We start from the raw sequence: 16,914 nt of genomic DNA, 5'->3' as shown, positions 1-16,914 counted from the left end.
TATTTCCCTTCTTCTCTCTCTAAAATAAATCAATAAATTAAAAAAATTATCTCCTGCTGCAAAAATTAATTTCAAGGTTTCAGAATTTTTTCCATTCTCCTCTCTAATTAGAGATGCCAGGGATCTGTCATCAAATAGATATGTGGACTGGGCATCTTGTAATAGAACATTTTGGCATTTTATACTCTGCTTTGTTTCTCAATCTGAGGCTCTTTGGATAACATTTAAGAGATCCTATTAGGTAGGTTCTACTAGTGTACCTCAAACTTTAATGTGCATGTGTAATCACCCAAATATTTTGTTAAAATGCAAAATCTGATTCAGTAATTTGGGGTAGTGTCTGAGATTCCGAATTTCTAACAAGCTTTCATGTGATGCTGCTTCTGGTCCTTGGATAAAACTGAGTAGCATGACTATAAACCCAACAGGAGAAAGATCTGAATCCTGTCAATCTAGGCTGAATGTGCATGCCTTCTGTTGCTCCCCAATAAAGTTTAGGCCAGTGATTCTGAGATTAGGCTGCTGCAGTTATAAGCCTTCTAGATAAGAAAGGGGGCAGGCAAGGGTAGATTTGGAGGATTCATAAATGAGTTAATAGCAGTAGCCTTTGATCTTGCAATGAAATTTTCTTAGTGTTTTATTTTGTATATTGTAGTTGTTGGAAGTGTGGTCAATATAAGTTGTATTTGTTCTTTACTCTGTGTTTAACTTCTTTCTCTGAGTGTCAGAGGAAGTGGAAAGTTTAATTTGAACATGAGATTTTACAATTCTTATGTGTCATTTACTTGCAGGTATTGATCAGTATGACAGAGATAGCATCATAAATGACTTTAAGAATGGGACCTGCAAACTTCTTGTGGCCACCTCTGTTGCTGCCCGAGGTTTGGATGTGAAACATCTGATTCTCGTAGTAAATTACAGCTGCCCCAACCATTATGAAGATTATGTACACAGAGCAGGACGAACTGGAAGAGCAGGCAACAAAGTAAAAAAAAATTTTAAATTGGTTTTTGTTATATTAAAATCTAAGTGTTTCTTTACTGTTTTAAGGAGTAAGTAATCGGAGTTATGGGAACATTTAAAAATCCTCAATCAGCCTGGCCAGTGTGGCTGGGTTGGGCATGTCTGTTTCCGGTTCAGTTCCATCAGGGCACATGCCTGGGTTTCCGGCTTGATCCCTGGTGGTCGATATTCCACTCTAACGTTGATGTTTCTCCCTCTCTCTCCCTCTCCCTTCCTCTCTGTCTAAAAATCAACTGAAACTTTTTTTTTAATTAAAAAAGGGGTGGGGGGAGTCCTTAATCATCAAAGTGTGAGGAATAGTTGAGGTGTTCATCACATATGCATATGTATGTCTAAGTATTGTTAAAATTACACATGTCTACATATTTTGAAAATTACCAGATACCAAGCTATTCTCTAGTTAGATGGTGTTAACCATTTGTATCCCCTTTTAGGATTTTTTACCTGCCTAAAGTTTCTATGTACAACCATGCATATAGTTTAGAATCTTTCATTGGTTTTTAAAAAATATATGGGATCTTAAAATATACTCAAATCCATACCTATCACCCCTGTCGTCCCTTCCACCAGTGCACATACATATCACTTGCTTTTTTGACTCAGGTATTCCAGTAAGTATATAGGTCTACTTCATTATTTTTGCTTGTTAGTTTTTCTTTCTTTTTTGTTTGTTTGCTTGTTTGTTGTTTAATTCATTCTTTTTGAAGGAGCAGAATATTTTGCTGTTGGAAACATTGATGATGATATGGTTGATATTCCAACCCTAGTCATTTCTGCATACTCAAGCAATAATAACATTAATAGTAATAGGTTATATATATGGAGTACTGATTAAGTACCAGGCACAGAAATGCTTTACATTTGTGATTTTGTCATCACAACTTGCCTTTGAGGTGGATAATACTATCCTATTTAATAGATGAGAAAAGTTGAGGCACATAGAAATTAAGTTACTTGTCCAAGGTACACAGCTAATTGATGGCATTTATTCTTTGAACCTGAGTTATTCGGTGGATTTGGGAAACCGTTTATATAAAGGGCCAGGTAGTAAATATTGTAGCCTTTTGTGTCTTTTGACATTCTTTTTTTAAAATATATTTTATTGATTTTTTACAGAGAGGAAGGGAGAGGGATAGAGAGTTAGAAACATTGATGAGAGAGAAACATCTATCAGCTGCCTCCTGCATACCTCCTACCAGGGATGTGCCCGCAAACAAGGTACATGCCCTTGACTGATATCGAACCTGGGACTCTTGAGTCTGCAAGCCGACGCTCTATCCACTAAGCCAAACTGGTTAGGGCTCTTCTGATATTCTTGAGGGCAGTATGTGGGGGATGGGGTATTTCAGGGTGCTGGCCATGCACTCTCCCATGCTTCGTAGTCATGCCCTATAAAATTAAAGAAGGACTTTGTGCTTACAGCCAGGTAAAAGGATGCCGAGTCTGTCAAGATCAAGAAAAATGAGGGTAATGTGAAGTTTAAAGTTTGATGCAGCAGATACCTTTATACCTTGGTCATCACAGATAAAGAGAAGTCAGAGAAATTGATGCACCCTACTTTGGGTGGATAAGGAACCGAAATGAACCAGACATACTTATTTGAATTGTATTAAAATGTTTTAAACTTGAAAAAATAAAATTGTAGCTTACCTGGTGTGGCTCAGTGGTTGAGCACTGACCTGTGAACTAGGAGTTCATGGTTTGATTCTTGGTCAGGACACATGCCTAGGTTGGAGGCTTGATACCCAGTAGGGTATATGTAGGAAGCAGCTGATCAGTGATTATCTCTCATCATTGATGTTTATTTATTTTGTCCTCACCCAAGAATATTTTTCCATTGATTTTTAGAGAGTGGAAGGGCAGGGGAGAAACAGTGAAACATCCATGTAAGAGATACATTGATTGGTTGCCTCCTGTGACTGCAGCCGAGCCAGGGATTGAGCCTGGTTTTGCTCTTCATTTTTGAATATTAAGCTTAGATATTTCACTTTCAACCATTAGATAATTTAGTAGTACTTTTTTAATGGTCTTAAAACTTTAGTGATGGAGTCTTAAGTGGATTTATTGGGTGATTTAAATTTTATCTTGTGATCTAAATAGGATTCGTCTTGTTAGTATCTAATAGTTTTACTTTTTACTATGCATTAGGGTTACGCATATACTTTTATCACAGAAGATCAAGCTCGCTATGCTGGTGACATCATTAAAGCTCTTGAATTGTCTGGGACTGCAGTACCTCCTGATCTAGAGAAACTGTGGAGTGATTTCAAAGATCAACAGAAAGCTGTGAGTTTTTTTAACTCCCATTTTTATGTAAATCATTGTGTTCTAAAATTTGAATATTTAATATAGGACTTTTAAATCTTGAAAGGATTATTTTCTTTTGTCTTCATTGTTAAAAGTAAGACAGATATACCCTTTTTCCTCCCATTGACAACCCTTTCTGAACTGTCCCTCCCCCACTCTAGGCCTTCACCACACTGGTTGTCTATGTCCATGGGTTATGCATATATGCATATAAATTCTTTGGTTAACCCCCAGGATTACTTTTATTTATCTCTAGGGAGGGGGGAAAAAGAGTGAAAGTAAAATCCTTTTGATCAAATTTAGTATTTTCAGTCATTTACCTACAGATCTAATTTTTTTCTCACATGCTAGATGAAGTGTTTTTGTTTAATTGTATACTACACCTTAAACGATATTAAATTGCTGTAAATTTCTTAACATTAAAATTTTTAACTATGAAATTAACTTTTTTTTTTTCCTTGAAAGGAAGGGAAAATAATTAAAAAGAGTAGTGGGTTCTCTGGTAAGGGATTCAAGTTTGATGAAACAGAACAAGCTTTGGCTAATGAGAGAAAGAAGTTACAAAAAGCAGCTCTTGGTCTCCAAGATTCAGATGATGAGGATGCTGCAGTTGATGTAAGTGTTGTTCTAAGTCCCTTTTGTGCCCATTGAAACAGTTTTTCTTTTCATATTTCTTGAGAGAGCTAATTACTGGAAACCTTGGTTTATATCCTTCCCAATCTTATCTTATGTATGTACATATATTCACATGTGCTCGTATTTATGATTTTCATAAAAATGAGATCATACTGCTTTAAGACCTTTTGTTGCAGTAACAGTCTTAATCGAAATCTTCCCATTTTAGTACATTCACTGTTACATCATTTTTTTTTAAATGCTCACCTGAGGATATATTTTTATTGATATTTTAAAATATGTTTTTATTGATTTCAGAGAGAGGAAGGGAGAGAGAGATAGAAACATCAATGATGAGAGAGAACTATCGATTGGCCATCTCCTGCACACCCTGTATTGGGGATCAAACTCACAGCCCAGGCATGTGCCCTGACTGGGAATCAAATCCACAACCTTTTTGGTGTACGGGTTGATGCTCCAACCGAGCCACCTCTTTTACATTATTCTTGATGGCTACATCATACTCTATTGTATGGATATTCTACCATTCAATGAATCAAACATTTATTTTAAATATATGGGTTGTTTCTATATATTTATTATTTGGAATATACTGTACTCTACCATTATATACTACTAGAGGCCTGGTGCACGAATTTGTGTATGGGTGGGGTCCCTCAGGGTGGCCTGGGGAGATTGGGCCCCAGCTCACACCCCTAGGCTCACAGCCCCAGCTTGCGCCCCCAGCCTCGCAACCTCGCCTGGCACTCTGCCTTGTCCTTGCGCTGCCCCCTCACCTGCTCCACCATCCTGCCTGTGGGCAATCATTCGGGACCAGGGTCCCGCCTCCCTCATTCCTCCCAGCTCCCTCAGCACCTGGGAGCCAGGCAGCGGCCCTGCCCCATGCCACCGCAGCTGCTGGTCACCGTCTGCCATGTTCCGCGCTGCCCCTGGTGGTCAGTGCACATCATAGCAAGTGATTGAACTCCCGGGCTAACAGCTATCCAAGGAGACAATTTGCACTTTAGGCTTTTATTATATAGGATACTTCAGTGCATATTTATCCTTGCATATTTAACTTGCACATTCATGAGATTCGGTCTGGAGGATGAGTGTATAAAAGGAATTGCTATTCTTAAAGTATTGTCAGATTGTTATTACAGCAAAGTAAATGTATAGTTTTCACTCACTCTAGTGGTTTATCAAGAGTTCCTAGCTCCCCATATCTTTAGCAATATTGGTATTAATGTTGATCTTTTAAAATTTGTTATAGAACTCAACCAATAAAAGTGTAATATGCTAATGATATGCTAAGGCTGCTCAACCACTCACTATGACGTGCACTCACAACCAGGGGGCAGGTGCTCCAACTGGTAGGTTAGCTTTCTGCTGGGGTCCGGCGGATGGGGACTGAGCGAGACAGGCTGGACATACCCTGAAGCCCTCCTGTGGTCCCTCCCCTGCTGGCCAACCTCTCGCATACCTCCCTGGCCTTGATCGTGCACTGGTGGGGTCCCTTTGCCTGGCCTACGCCCTCTCGCAACCCAGGACCCCTCAGGGGATGTTAGAGAGCCAGTTTTGGCCCGATCCTGCTCAATGCAGAAGCTGCCCCTTGGTGGTCAGAGTGCTCCCACAGGGGAGAGCTGCTCAACCAGAAGCCGGGCTCCCTGCTGGTGAGCGCAGTGGCGGTGGCAGGAGCCTCTCCCACCTCCGTGGCAGTGCTAAGGATGTCCAAGGGGGAGTGGGCCTAAGCCATCATTCCGACATCCCCCGAGGAGTTCCTGGACTATGAGAGGGTGCAGGCTGGGCTGAGGAGAACCGCCCCCCCCCTCCAGTGCACGAATTTTGTGCACTAGGCCTCTAGTTAATGATAACAGTCAACATTTATTGAGTGCTACTAAGTGCCATGCACTGTGCCAAGTGCTTTACAGGGATTATTTTGTTTACTTCTTTATAGTAATCACATGAAGTAGTACTCAAAAGTATTCTCACTTTATAATAGAGGAGACAGGCTTAAACAAATAATCTTTTCAGATTTATATTGCTATTATGGGAATGAATGAGTTGGGACCTGTATCTATTTCATTCTACTTTAAAGTCCATGTCCTTAATGTATGGAATTATTTGTGATCCAGTGAAGGGGGATCCTGAGGGCTTAACAAGATGCAGGTTTCACGGAGTATTTCTTGGAACCCTAACCCTTCAGGAGCTTGAGCTTTAGAAGAATATTTATTTAAAAAAACTGGTTTTTCAGACTGTTATGTTTCACTCATAAAAGTAATGAAGGGGTTATCTGAGAAGATGTTTTCATTATAAAAGAATTTTGGGATATATGCCTAGTATATGCCACTAGTAATGGCATTAATATATCAAAGGATGTGATAAGTCCTTAATTAAAGAAGCCTTGTTTAATTTTGCTTAACCCAGAAATTCTCCAACATTTCCAATCTCTGATCATATAACATTTCTTACACACCCTATTAAACCTTAGCTTAGAACACAATTTTGGAAATTAGGAATTCAATCTGTTATTGTCATTTAAGGACTTGTGTCCCAGAAAAGTATTTAGTCCATGACCACAATGGCTGTTAACCACAGCCAGGACCAGAACCCAGGTTTCCTATTAACCCCAGGCCATTTATTTCTAGTATACCAGATTGGCTTACAAGGCAATTAAGTCAGTGTTTAGTTACCCGTAATGCTGTAACAAATCAATCCAAGACTTAGTAGGGTAAAAGAATAAACATTTATTATCTCAGAGTTCTCTCAGGAAATGAGGAGCAGTTTAGCCAGGTAGTTGTGGCTAGGGATCATACGCGACTGCAGTCAAGTTGTTGTCCCCAGTTGCAGTGACGCAGGGCCATCTTCTTCCAAGATGGCTCACGTACTTTGCTGTTGGCAGAATGCTTCCGTTCTTTACTGCTCTGCCGGCATGTCCTCACAGCATGGCAGGGCCTTTTCCCAGAGCAAGTGATCCTAGAGAGAGCAAAGGGGAAGACTTAGTGTCTCTTATGACTAGTCTCTGAGTCACACACTAGCACTTCTACAAAGCAAGTCACAGTCCAGCCCATACTCATGGACAGGTTCTACCTCTTGAAGGGACGAGTATTAAAGAATTTGTGGCCTTGTTTTTACACCTCCGTGTTGTTTTTATTGTCACTTTGAACATTTAAAAAAATCTCTTATTGTTTCTCTAATTGTTGAAATAAAATAATACTTTTGGTAAAAAATGAGAACAATATTGAAGTGAATAAAGTCAAAAGTAAAGTTACCCCTACCAGCTAGCACCATACACATTCTCCATTTCTGATTTTATGCATTTGTTTTGGATTTTAATGCTATATGTGCTGTTTAATATAAAACTGTTAAATGAAGGTTTTTCTAAATTAACCTAATTAAATTTAAACCCTCAACAAAATTTCCTCTTCATTTAATATTTAAAAGATAAGACCTTGTTGGCCTAATCTAAATATATGAAGGGGTTTATATCTCTTTAGTTGGCAGTGTTAATCATAATTTTGGGGCAAAAAGCATCTTTAAAAGGAACTACAAATAGTTTATAAGGTAGATGAGACAAATCTGAGAATTGCACAGTCATCGTAGGAATTGTGTGATTCCTGGAGAGCAAGGGCTTTCGGCATTGCTTTTGCTTTGATGGGGAAACCTACCTTCATTTCTTTTCTTTCTTAGCTCAAAGGAATATAGTAGTACAGTGTTCTTTTCTGATTCTGTTACCTGGTTTTAAAAGCAAATCCAGTTGAATTTTAAGAGTCTGGAAGAATTTTGGAGCTTTATCTTAGAAACATGGTTGTATCATTCTCACTGAGAATCACTGACTCTCATATTTTATTTTATTTTTTAATATATTTTTATTGATTTCAGAGAGGAAGGGAGAGGGAGAGAGAGATAGAAACATCAGTGATGAGAAAGTCATTGACCCTCTCAATCACTGATGTTCCTGAGAGTCATTGACTGGCTGCCTCCTACACGTCCCTTACTGGGGATCGAGCCCCCAACCCCAGCATGTGCCCTTGACTGGAATCGAACCTGGGACCTTTCAGTCCACAGGCCGACGCTTTATCCACTGAGCCAAACTAGCTAGGGCTCATTATCTCTTTTTTAAATTGTCCGTTGGCCCTAAGTTATTGCCCTTCTTCCAGGCTCTTTCAATACAGTATATTTGGCCTCTAGGCCTGAGTGCTAGGGCATTTTAGATGCATCATGTTGGCTGCTCTGTCTTGACAACACACATTCCTTATTTGCTGAACTGTGAAGTATTGTCTGGATCACTCAAGAGTCTGCATAATGGTTTATGTAGCATTGTATCTCTGTTTTCTATTTTTTCACTAAACTGATTTTTTAAAATGAAATGTGTCGCTCTTAACCAATAGCTGGTATATTTTCCTGTTCATCTGTGTGGTTGAATTAACATAAATGTAACTGATTCTAGACTTCTCGTAGAAATATTTTTATTAGTTTCTATAGATACACCTGCATTGGTATTTTTAATTCAACTTTTGCTGACCTTTTTTTCATTTTGTTTAGATTGATGAGCAAATTGAAAGCATGTTTAATTCAAAGAAGAGAGTGAAGGATATGGCTGCTCCTGGAACATCTAGTGTTCCTGTTCCAACTGCTGGAAATGCTGAGAAATTAGAAATTGCTAAAAGATTGGCTCTTAGAATCAATGCTCAGAAGAATTTGGGCATTGAGTCTCAGGTATTAAGTAATTTGTTCCAAGTTTTAGTCAAAACTTTCTATAAGTTCTTTGATTTAAGTGCTTTTTGGGAATTATGATGAGAGAGAATCATTGATTGGCTGCCTTTTGCACACCCCACACTGGAGACTGAGCCTGCAACCCAGGCATGTGCCCTGAATTGAACTGTGACCTCCTGGTTCATAGGTCAGTGCTCAACAACTGAGCTACGCTGGCTGGGCTAACTGAGGTTTTAATGCCTATTTTGGAAGGCTGAACTGTTAAGCATGTTAGCCTTGGAGCATGTTATAAAGTACTTTACTAATTGCTCTTACCAGAATATTAAAGAAATAACTCTCTTTTTCTCTACTGATTTGCTTTTACTGGGTGTGTTTTAAAGATTTTTAGAGTTTGGGGATCTGCAGGGCAGGCCCTCTGTCTAATAGGCTATATAGGTTCAGGTTTATAGCACCTAAGCTGGGATGACCAAGCCATAGGTTAGTGATGGAACCAGGCTCGGAACCTCTGGGCTCTGAGTCTTTGTTTAGCCAGTGAGGTATCATGAAGTATTTACTGCCCCCAAGCCTGTGCCACCTCAGAGCTGGGATGGCAGTACCTAAATTTTCTGGGATTATTACTGCTAATAACTCTTTATTAGAGAAATCAAATTGTTGTAACTTTTCACTGTTCGAAAATTTTGAGGTATGAGTCAGGTATTACCCATGGAAGGGTTCTGTTCAGATTAAGCATATAGTAAAATTAAGTTCAAATTAAAAAAACTAAAAGGTGTTGAGTAAGTAATTTACTATCATTTATTGAATATTGGGTTGGACCATGAGAGAAGAACTCAGTGGTAATAGGGCACAAAGATTCTAATTCAGAGGAAATTCCTGGGAATCCCAAAGCATGTAAATTATTTTAGGAATATACTATGTTTAATATCAAGAGTTACCTAATTATCTATAATCCAGTAGAACTTTTTTATTTTTTATTATTTTTATTAATGCAATATTTTGTACCTTTAAAATTATTTTTTATGATTTTTAGAGGAAGAGAGAGAGAGAAGAGAGAGAAACATCAAATCGTTTGCCTCCTACACGCACCCCAGCTGGGGATTGAACTGTAACTTGGGTATATGTCCTGACTGGGACTCGAACCCACCACCTTTTTGGTATATGGAATGACTCTCCAACCAACTGAGCCACACTGGCCGGGGCTATGAGCCAGTAGAACTTTTAATATAGAGTTGAGTGTTCTTTAATTTTCTCATCAAAGTAAAGGCTATATTTCAAACTACCAGTTAAAAATATGTAGTGTTAAATTGCACATATGGTAGGAATCTGCATTAGAAAGATGCTTTTAATTAGTGACTTTACGGAGAATAATTAGTGGGGTCCCTGATCTTGTCTCTGCCCTCAATTGAGATTTGACTGTAGTTCTTCTTTAACTGCAGGATGTGATGCAGCAGGCCACCAATGCAATTCTCAGGGGTGGTACCATTCTGGCTCCCACTGTGTCTGCAAAAACCATTGCAGAGCAACTTGCTGAAAAGATCAATGCCAAGCTCAATTATGTGCCTTTGGAGAAACAAGAAGAAGAGAGACAGGATGGTGGACAGAATGAATCTTTTAAGAGATATGAGGAAGAATTAGAGATCAATGACTTCCCACAGGCAAGTAACAGATTTAAACATTTTATTGTGGAGTAGGAGCTTTTCTACCTATTTTTTCATTGACTTCAGAGAGGAAGGGAGAGGAAGAGAGAGATAGAAACATCAGTGATGAGAGAGAATTATTGATCAGCTGCCTCCTGCACGCCCCACATGGGGAATTGAGCTTGAAACCTGGGCATGTGCCTTCACCAGGAATTGAACTGTGACCTGGTTCATAGGTCAACACTCAATTCAGCCACACCAACTGGACGTGGAGTAGGAACTTTTGCTTCTTAGGATTGAAAACCTTCTTTAAAACCCATGAACATTTAATTTTGTTTATCTTTACTTTAAAAATGTTTTTAAAATTACATTTTCATTCAATATTATTTTGTATTAGTTTCGGGTATACAGCATAGTTGTTAGAAAATCGTATACTTTACAAAGTGCCGTGAACATTTTAATAGCTACTTTTTATCTAGATAGGGGAGACAACAATAGAAATTCCATTTTTATGAATATGTTCTAGGCATGTTAGGATTTAGATGAATTTATGATGTTAATTACAGTCTTAATATTGACCATAGTATGATTTAGACAACCTATTCTTTGTCAGTGCACTCAGCTTTTAAATCCTGTTATGAAGTGATTTCCCCCCCACCCTTTCTTTTATAGACTGCTAGGTGGAAAGTTACCTCTAAGGAAGCTCTGCAGAGAATCAGTGAATATTCTGAAGCTGCAATTACAATCAGAGGAACATACTTCCCACCTGGCAAGGAACCCAAGGAAGGAGAGCGGAAAATTTACTTGGCAATTGAAAGTATGTACTGTTGGCTCTGTTTCAAGGTTGATGTAAATGTAAGAGAGAGAATGTGAATTCAGTTCTAGAAAATAAGGAATACGTATAAAAAATTAATTTTATATGTTATTTGAGTTCTTTATTTAGAAGGTTAGTACACATACAAAGTTGAAATGATCCGTGTTTGGACAATTCATTCAAATCTGAAAATCACTCTGAAAGAAAAGGACTTTCCTTTTAAGGATTAATCTGTTTATACTTCTATTAAGTAAAACGTTCTGGTCAAAGTTTAGTTTAGAAAGTAAGTCAACTATATTAATAATCTACTTAATGAATTTTTAAGCAAATATTGCCTCAGAAATTATGTCCATAAAAAAGTTCATGCAGACCTTTAAAAAATAACGAAAGGACAACTAATACCATAACTTGAAGAGTGTAAGTAATGCATTAACTAAGAGTGATCTGGTTTGCATTTTGTTGTTGTTGTTTTAATCCTCACCCTAGGATATTTTGTCCATTGATTTTTAGAGAGAATGGAAGGGAGAGGGAGAGACAGAGAGAGACACATCGATTGGTTGACTCCGGCACACATCCCCATTGGGGTGGGGATTGAGCCTGCAACTGAGGCATGTGCTACTGACCAGAATTGAACTTGGGACTCTCTAGTCCTAGAGCCGACGTTCGAATCACTGAGCAAAACCAGCTAGAGCTGGTTTGCTTTTTAACCTGTTGTCATACGTTCATGTGTGAATTCAGAAGGTAGTTTTCATTTTTATTTGTTTTCCTGACACACTATTCTGCTGTGTGTGTGGTAGGACTCTGCCTCCCTTTATTCTTATTTAATTTAAACATTTTTGTCTAGACTTTTAAGTTGGAGCAGCCAGGTCCATTTCATCTCTTTAATGAATGAGATAATTGTTGAAAACAGTTGTTGGAGCTGTGGGGAAGTTGACTCCATGTGTTGTGTAAGCCCAGCGTCTGCATACCTAATGCTTAAATGGCTGCAAAGGAGCTGCACCCACACCTTGTATAATCTCAGACTCCAGTCTACTGTTTTGTTATACACATCAGTTCTAACAAGGAGGCCTTACCTGATCCCACTTCACATTGTGTGTATAGCTCTTAACCTGCTTTGTTTTTCCTCACAGTACTCATCACATGGAAATTATAGTATATTTTTCCTTGTGTCTCTTTTCTTAGAATGCAGTGACTTTGAATGTAATGACTCTTATCTTCTGTATTTCTAGTGCCTGGCACATGGTGACACTTGATAAGTTTTTTGAATAATGCATCTGATTAAGCCCTATAGTCACTTGTCTTCAGGACACAAAATATTTGACAGGCATATATCCATTTGATGTCTCTAAAGCAGCACAATAGAATTCACTGTGATGGCTATGGAGTGCTTGAGATATGGCCATTGTGACTGAGAAATTTTAAATGTTATTTGATTTTTTAAAAAATATATTGATTTTTTTGAGAGGGAGGAAAAGAGAGAGAAAAATGTTGATTTGAGAGAGAAACATTCATCTGCTGCCTCCCGCCTGTACCCCATCTGGGGATTGAATCAGAAACCTGGGCATGTGCCCCGACGGGGGAATCAAACCGGAGACCTTTTGGTACATGGTGCAACGCTTAACCAACTAAGCCACACTGGCCAGAGCATAAATGTTACTTAATTTTTATTAAATTAAGTTTAAGTAGCCACATGGCTGATGGGTACTGTACTGGATAGCTCAGCTCTAAAGTTTGCTTTTAGGAAGATCAATGGAAGGTTATTTAGATCTCTTGAAAGTATATTGTTAAAAAGGTTTAGTGAAATAAACATTAACTAAAATGACTTAATTATATGTTAGGAATTATTTTTAGGTTTTATTTCTCTCCTGGCCAAAACAAAGAGAATTTCACAGAAAGTAGATTAGTACTTTGCCTTGTCCCTTTGCTTTTCATTGGTGATCTCCAGTTGTTTTTATGTGGCTTCTTACTATAAAGACTTCACCAAAAGAAATACATGGGCAGTGTGCATCCCATTTACTTCTAAATAGAAACTGTTTCCTGACCGAAATGCCTGTTGGTGTCAGAGTAAGTAAGTAGATTAAGAAAGGCATGTTGGAAAGCTCTGTTACCAAAATTCAGCTGTTGTTGTTTTCTAATAAGTCCTTGCCTGGTTGCTGTAAACTTTTGATTAGTTTCCAGAGTTCTGATAAAGTTTATTTTAATAGTTTTTGCAAGTTTATTTGCTGCTTTTGTGGAGGAACAGGCTTTTGGAGTTCCTTGCTCTGCCATTTTCACCAGTGTTACTCTTATTATTTGACTTTTTAAAATTATTGATGAATTAGGTAAAACTCAAATGTAAAATCAAATGCAGCCTTTATATTTTCCTGTTATTGCCATCCTACCATTGCTGTATAATAAGATTCATACATATTTCTAAGTGGTGTACAAAGGAAGTGGACTGAGAACTAGTTAAATTTTATTTTTTTATTTGTTTGTTATTGTGACTCTGATAAACTGACTCTCATCTATTTCAAGTCAGGTTTTTAAATGGCACCCTTTTATGTATCCTGAAAGACTTTTGGTCTGCCAGTGACTCAGTGTGTTTCTAAATCATGTGAAACTTTTTTATTGTGTAGTAATATGGGAGTGCTGGCATCCATATCTGCAAGGAGAGAAAATTACACTGATGTTTTTCTGCATTTGGGACTGGACGGGTCGCCCTTAATTGCTGTGTTCATTAGGCCACCATGCAGGATGGAGACACAATGTCATCCAGTGCAATCTGATGATAAAACCTTTGTGTAAATGGAGTCAGCCTTTAGCCTCAGCTTGAATATCATGGGTAGTGTTTAAGCAAAACCAGTATGTAAATGCTTGCCTTATTAAGAGGCAAATCAGAGACATGACTGCTCTGAAAAAGGATCTTCTATGTAATTTATTAATTTAAAGGTTATTATGCTTGTTTATTATAGTATTAGAGGCCTGGTGCACAAAATTTGAACACTGGAGGCGGAGGGTCCTCCAGTCTGGCCTGTGCCCTCTCACAGTGCGGGAGTCCTGTGATCCATTGCCCCAAAGAGGTCAAGCCCCCCCCCGCCCCGCGCGCGCACCCGCTGCGCACACAGCCTCTTGGTGATCGCTCATCATGGCGTGAGGGCGTCACAACCACATAGCCTTTATTAATAGGATAATTGTTTCAAATTTCAATTTACGTATACCTTTATCAGAATACACCTCCTATACTACCAAGTAAAGTGAAGAAAAACCCATAGCTTCTGCTGACTTTTCCTTCCACCTAGATTGGTACCGGTCACTTCTCTTCACTGTCAGCTTGTGCTCAGGAAATAATGTGTCATGTTTATAATTGAAGAACCCCTTCCCCCCCACCCCCCCAGTAAAAAGATAACCTTGCCAAAAATGAAGCTTGAAAATCTAAAGACATAAGATGCTGAATAAAAGCTGGACATTGGTAATTAAAATGATAGAAATCTTTGAAATTTTTCATAGACGATTTGATTTGAAAGGGTCTTTCAAACCAAATCAATTGAACACTAATAGGGTGAAAACAGGTGTTGGAAGGAGCCTAGTGTCATCTGTTCCTCGTTCTGTAATTGGAGGGACCCCACTGCTTGGCTCCTTGGAGGCTCTTGGGCTCAGCAGCTCCAGGCCTCCCACCAGGCAGCGGGAAGGAGAACAGGAAGGACTTACATGCCTAGCCACCCTGTATAATTTATAGTCTGTTTTGTGACCCTCTTTTTACTGGTGGAGAATCCCTTAAAAGCAGCCAGAGTTGTTTTAGGACCAATGAAAGGAAATGCCTCTTTTTCATGGCAGCTTATAAACATATGTAACCAATTACCTAAAGAAGCTATGTAAGTCACAAATTTAAATGGTTCAAATGGTCAGACTTTTACTAAAGTAGAAAAGTTACTCTTCCATTTGAGTCTAGGTGAGAGTCATTTTCCTTTTTAAAATAGCACAGAATGTCAACAAGCTTCACACCATCTCATGCCAAGTACCATATTTTGCTCCTGAATTTCAGTTTGGTTGTAATTTTCAGTCTGCCTTGGCTCTTGATTCTGCCCTTGTTCATTCTCCTCTCTCTCTCTTCCCTTTGAGCACCCACAGCTTTAAAATCTTGTGGTTGGTAGCTGGTGGACCTATAAGATTTAAATTTATTTCTGTGACTTCATAGCCCTACTCATGGCCCTTTCCTTCCTGTTGTTAAACTGTTTCTTCTCCCTCTGCCTCCCCTTCTTCCTCCTCCTTTTCCTCTCCATTCTTCCCTCAACTCTTCCTTTCTTCTCTCTGGTGTCAAAAGGTTATTCACATGTAATAAGTGATGGAGGGGGATTTTTCCCACATCTTGTGAATTATTTTCTTCATTTGGTTTTCTTGTGTGCAATGATTAAAATGTAGTTCTCTAACATTGCTACCTAAGTTTTCCTATTATTCCTTGACATGTCACTCCTAGTCCTTACTCTCTAGTTTACTTCTTTGGTCCAGCTCTTTTCCTCTTAGTGTATACTGCGCTATCTATCTAGACATACTTACTCCCTGTTCTCGTTGCCTGACTTCAGATCTCTCCACATGTCCCCTGATGGCTCTCTAATCTGTCTCTCCTAACCACTGGTTCATATGCCATTGGCATTGCTGTCCCATGAGCACCTTAATTACAGTGATCTCAATTGAATTTCACCCACCATCACTGCTGATAACACCTGTTCTTCTTGGATTCAGTATCTTCTTTATTCTTATTTTACTTGCTGCTCAACTGTTTTTAGCATCTTGCTTTGTACCTCTTTTTTACTGTTCACTTCTGGTCAGAAAAAACACATTTTGTCCAGTCTACCTAAAAATGTGCTTTCATGGTGGTGTGAACACAGTCCTGTTGAGAATACTGAGGAAAAAAACAACTGCCTGGAAGTTGGGGAAAACTGCTTGGACATACATTTTACTTAATTAATTAATTTATGTATTTATTTAATTTTTAGAGAGAGAAATTGATGTGAGAGAGAAACATCGATTGGTTGCCTCCTGCACAAACCTCAATGGGTATGTGCCCTGACCAGGGCTCTAACCCACCACCTTTTTGTATATGGGACGATGCTGCAATCAACTGAGCCACATGGGCCAGGGCGTAGAAGTGATATTTGAAAGTTATTCTGGTAGACTACTTCCTAGCTCCTTATCCTGTTGTAATATCTTTACAAGTTTGTTTTTCTAGTAGCCTACAAGAGTATAAAGAGCATGGAGTTCTTCGTATAATGAATCTCTCACAATATACATGGAGAGAGAGAAACATTGATGTGAAAAAGAAATATCAACTGGTTGTCTCCCATATGCACCCTGACTGGGGACTAAACCCGCAAATGATGGGTACATAATGTGTCTTGAATTAATAACTGAGTGGATGTCTCCAGCCTGTCTCAGCCCCTTGGCTACCTTGTTATGTTCTTTCCACTCTTTTTTCCAGCCACGATATACTTCTTTTACTCTTCAGTATGTAATGCCCTGACTAGGAATTGAACCAGTGACCTTTCTGTGCACTGGACGACCCTCAGCCAACTGAGCCATACCAGCCAGGCAGCATGCCTTTCTTAATCTATACCATTGCACATGTGATTCCCTTTGCAAAATATTCTCCATGTCATCTCTTCTACTTTAACTTATTTAATCCTCCATTCACCTTTGACCTTTCTGAAACATTTGTGGACTAAAGAAATAATAAATATCCAATAAATATTTGTTAAATAAACGAACCAAGGAAGTTCTATTTCCCTTTAACTTTTTCTTATTCTCTTTTGGATAAATCATCTTTTCTTC

The 16,914-nt window shown here is 38.7% G+C and overlaps 1 protein-coding gene across 1 annotated transcript in view; it reads left to right on the top strand.

The window, feature by feature from the left end:
* Positions 1-16,914, top strand: part of DDX46 (DEAD-box helicase 46) — a 58,525-nt gene that overhangs the window by 37,919 nt on the left and 3,692 nt on the right. The window contains exons 16-21 of the mRNA XM_015563399.1: positions 792-985; positions 3,172-3,309; positions 3,796-3,945; positions 8,491-8,664; positions 10,095-10,313; positions 10,968-11,112. Coding sequence (XP_015418885.1) covers positions 792-985; positions 3,172-3,309; positions 3,796-3,945; positions 8,491-8,664; positions 10,095-10,313; positions 10,968-11,112 — 1,020 coding nt within the window. The remainder of the gene's footprint in view (positions 1-791; positions 986-3,171; positions 3,310-3,795; positions 3,946-8,490; positions 8,665-10,094; positions 10,314-10,967; positions 11,113-16,914) is intronic.

This window comes from Myotis davidii, unplaced genomic scaffold, assembly GCF_000327345.1.
Source record: "Myotis davidii unplaced genomic scaffold, ASM32734v1 scaffold471, whole genome shotgun sequence".
Lineage (NCBI taxonomy): Eukaryota > Metazoa > Chordata > Mammalia > Chiroptera > Vespertilionidae > Myotis > Myotis davidii.
Note: the sequence above shows the minus strand (reverse complement) of the source record. Positions and strands in the feature narration are given on the sequence as shown.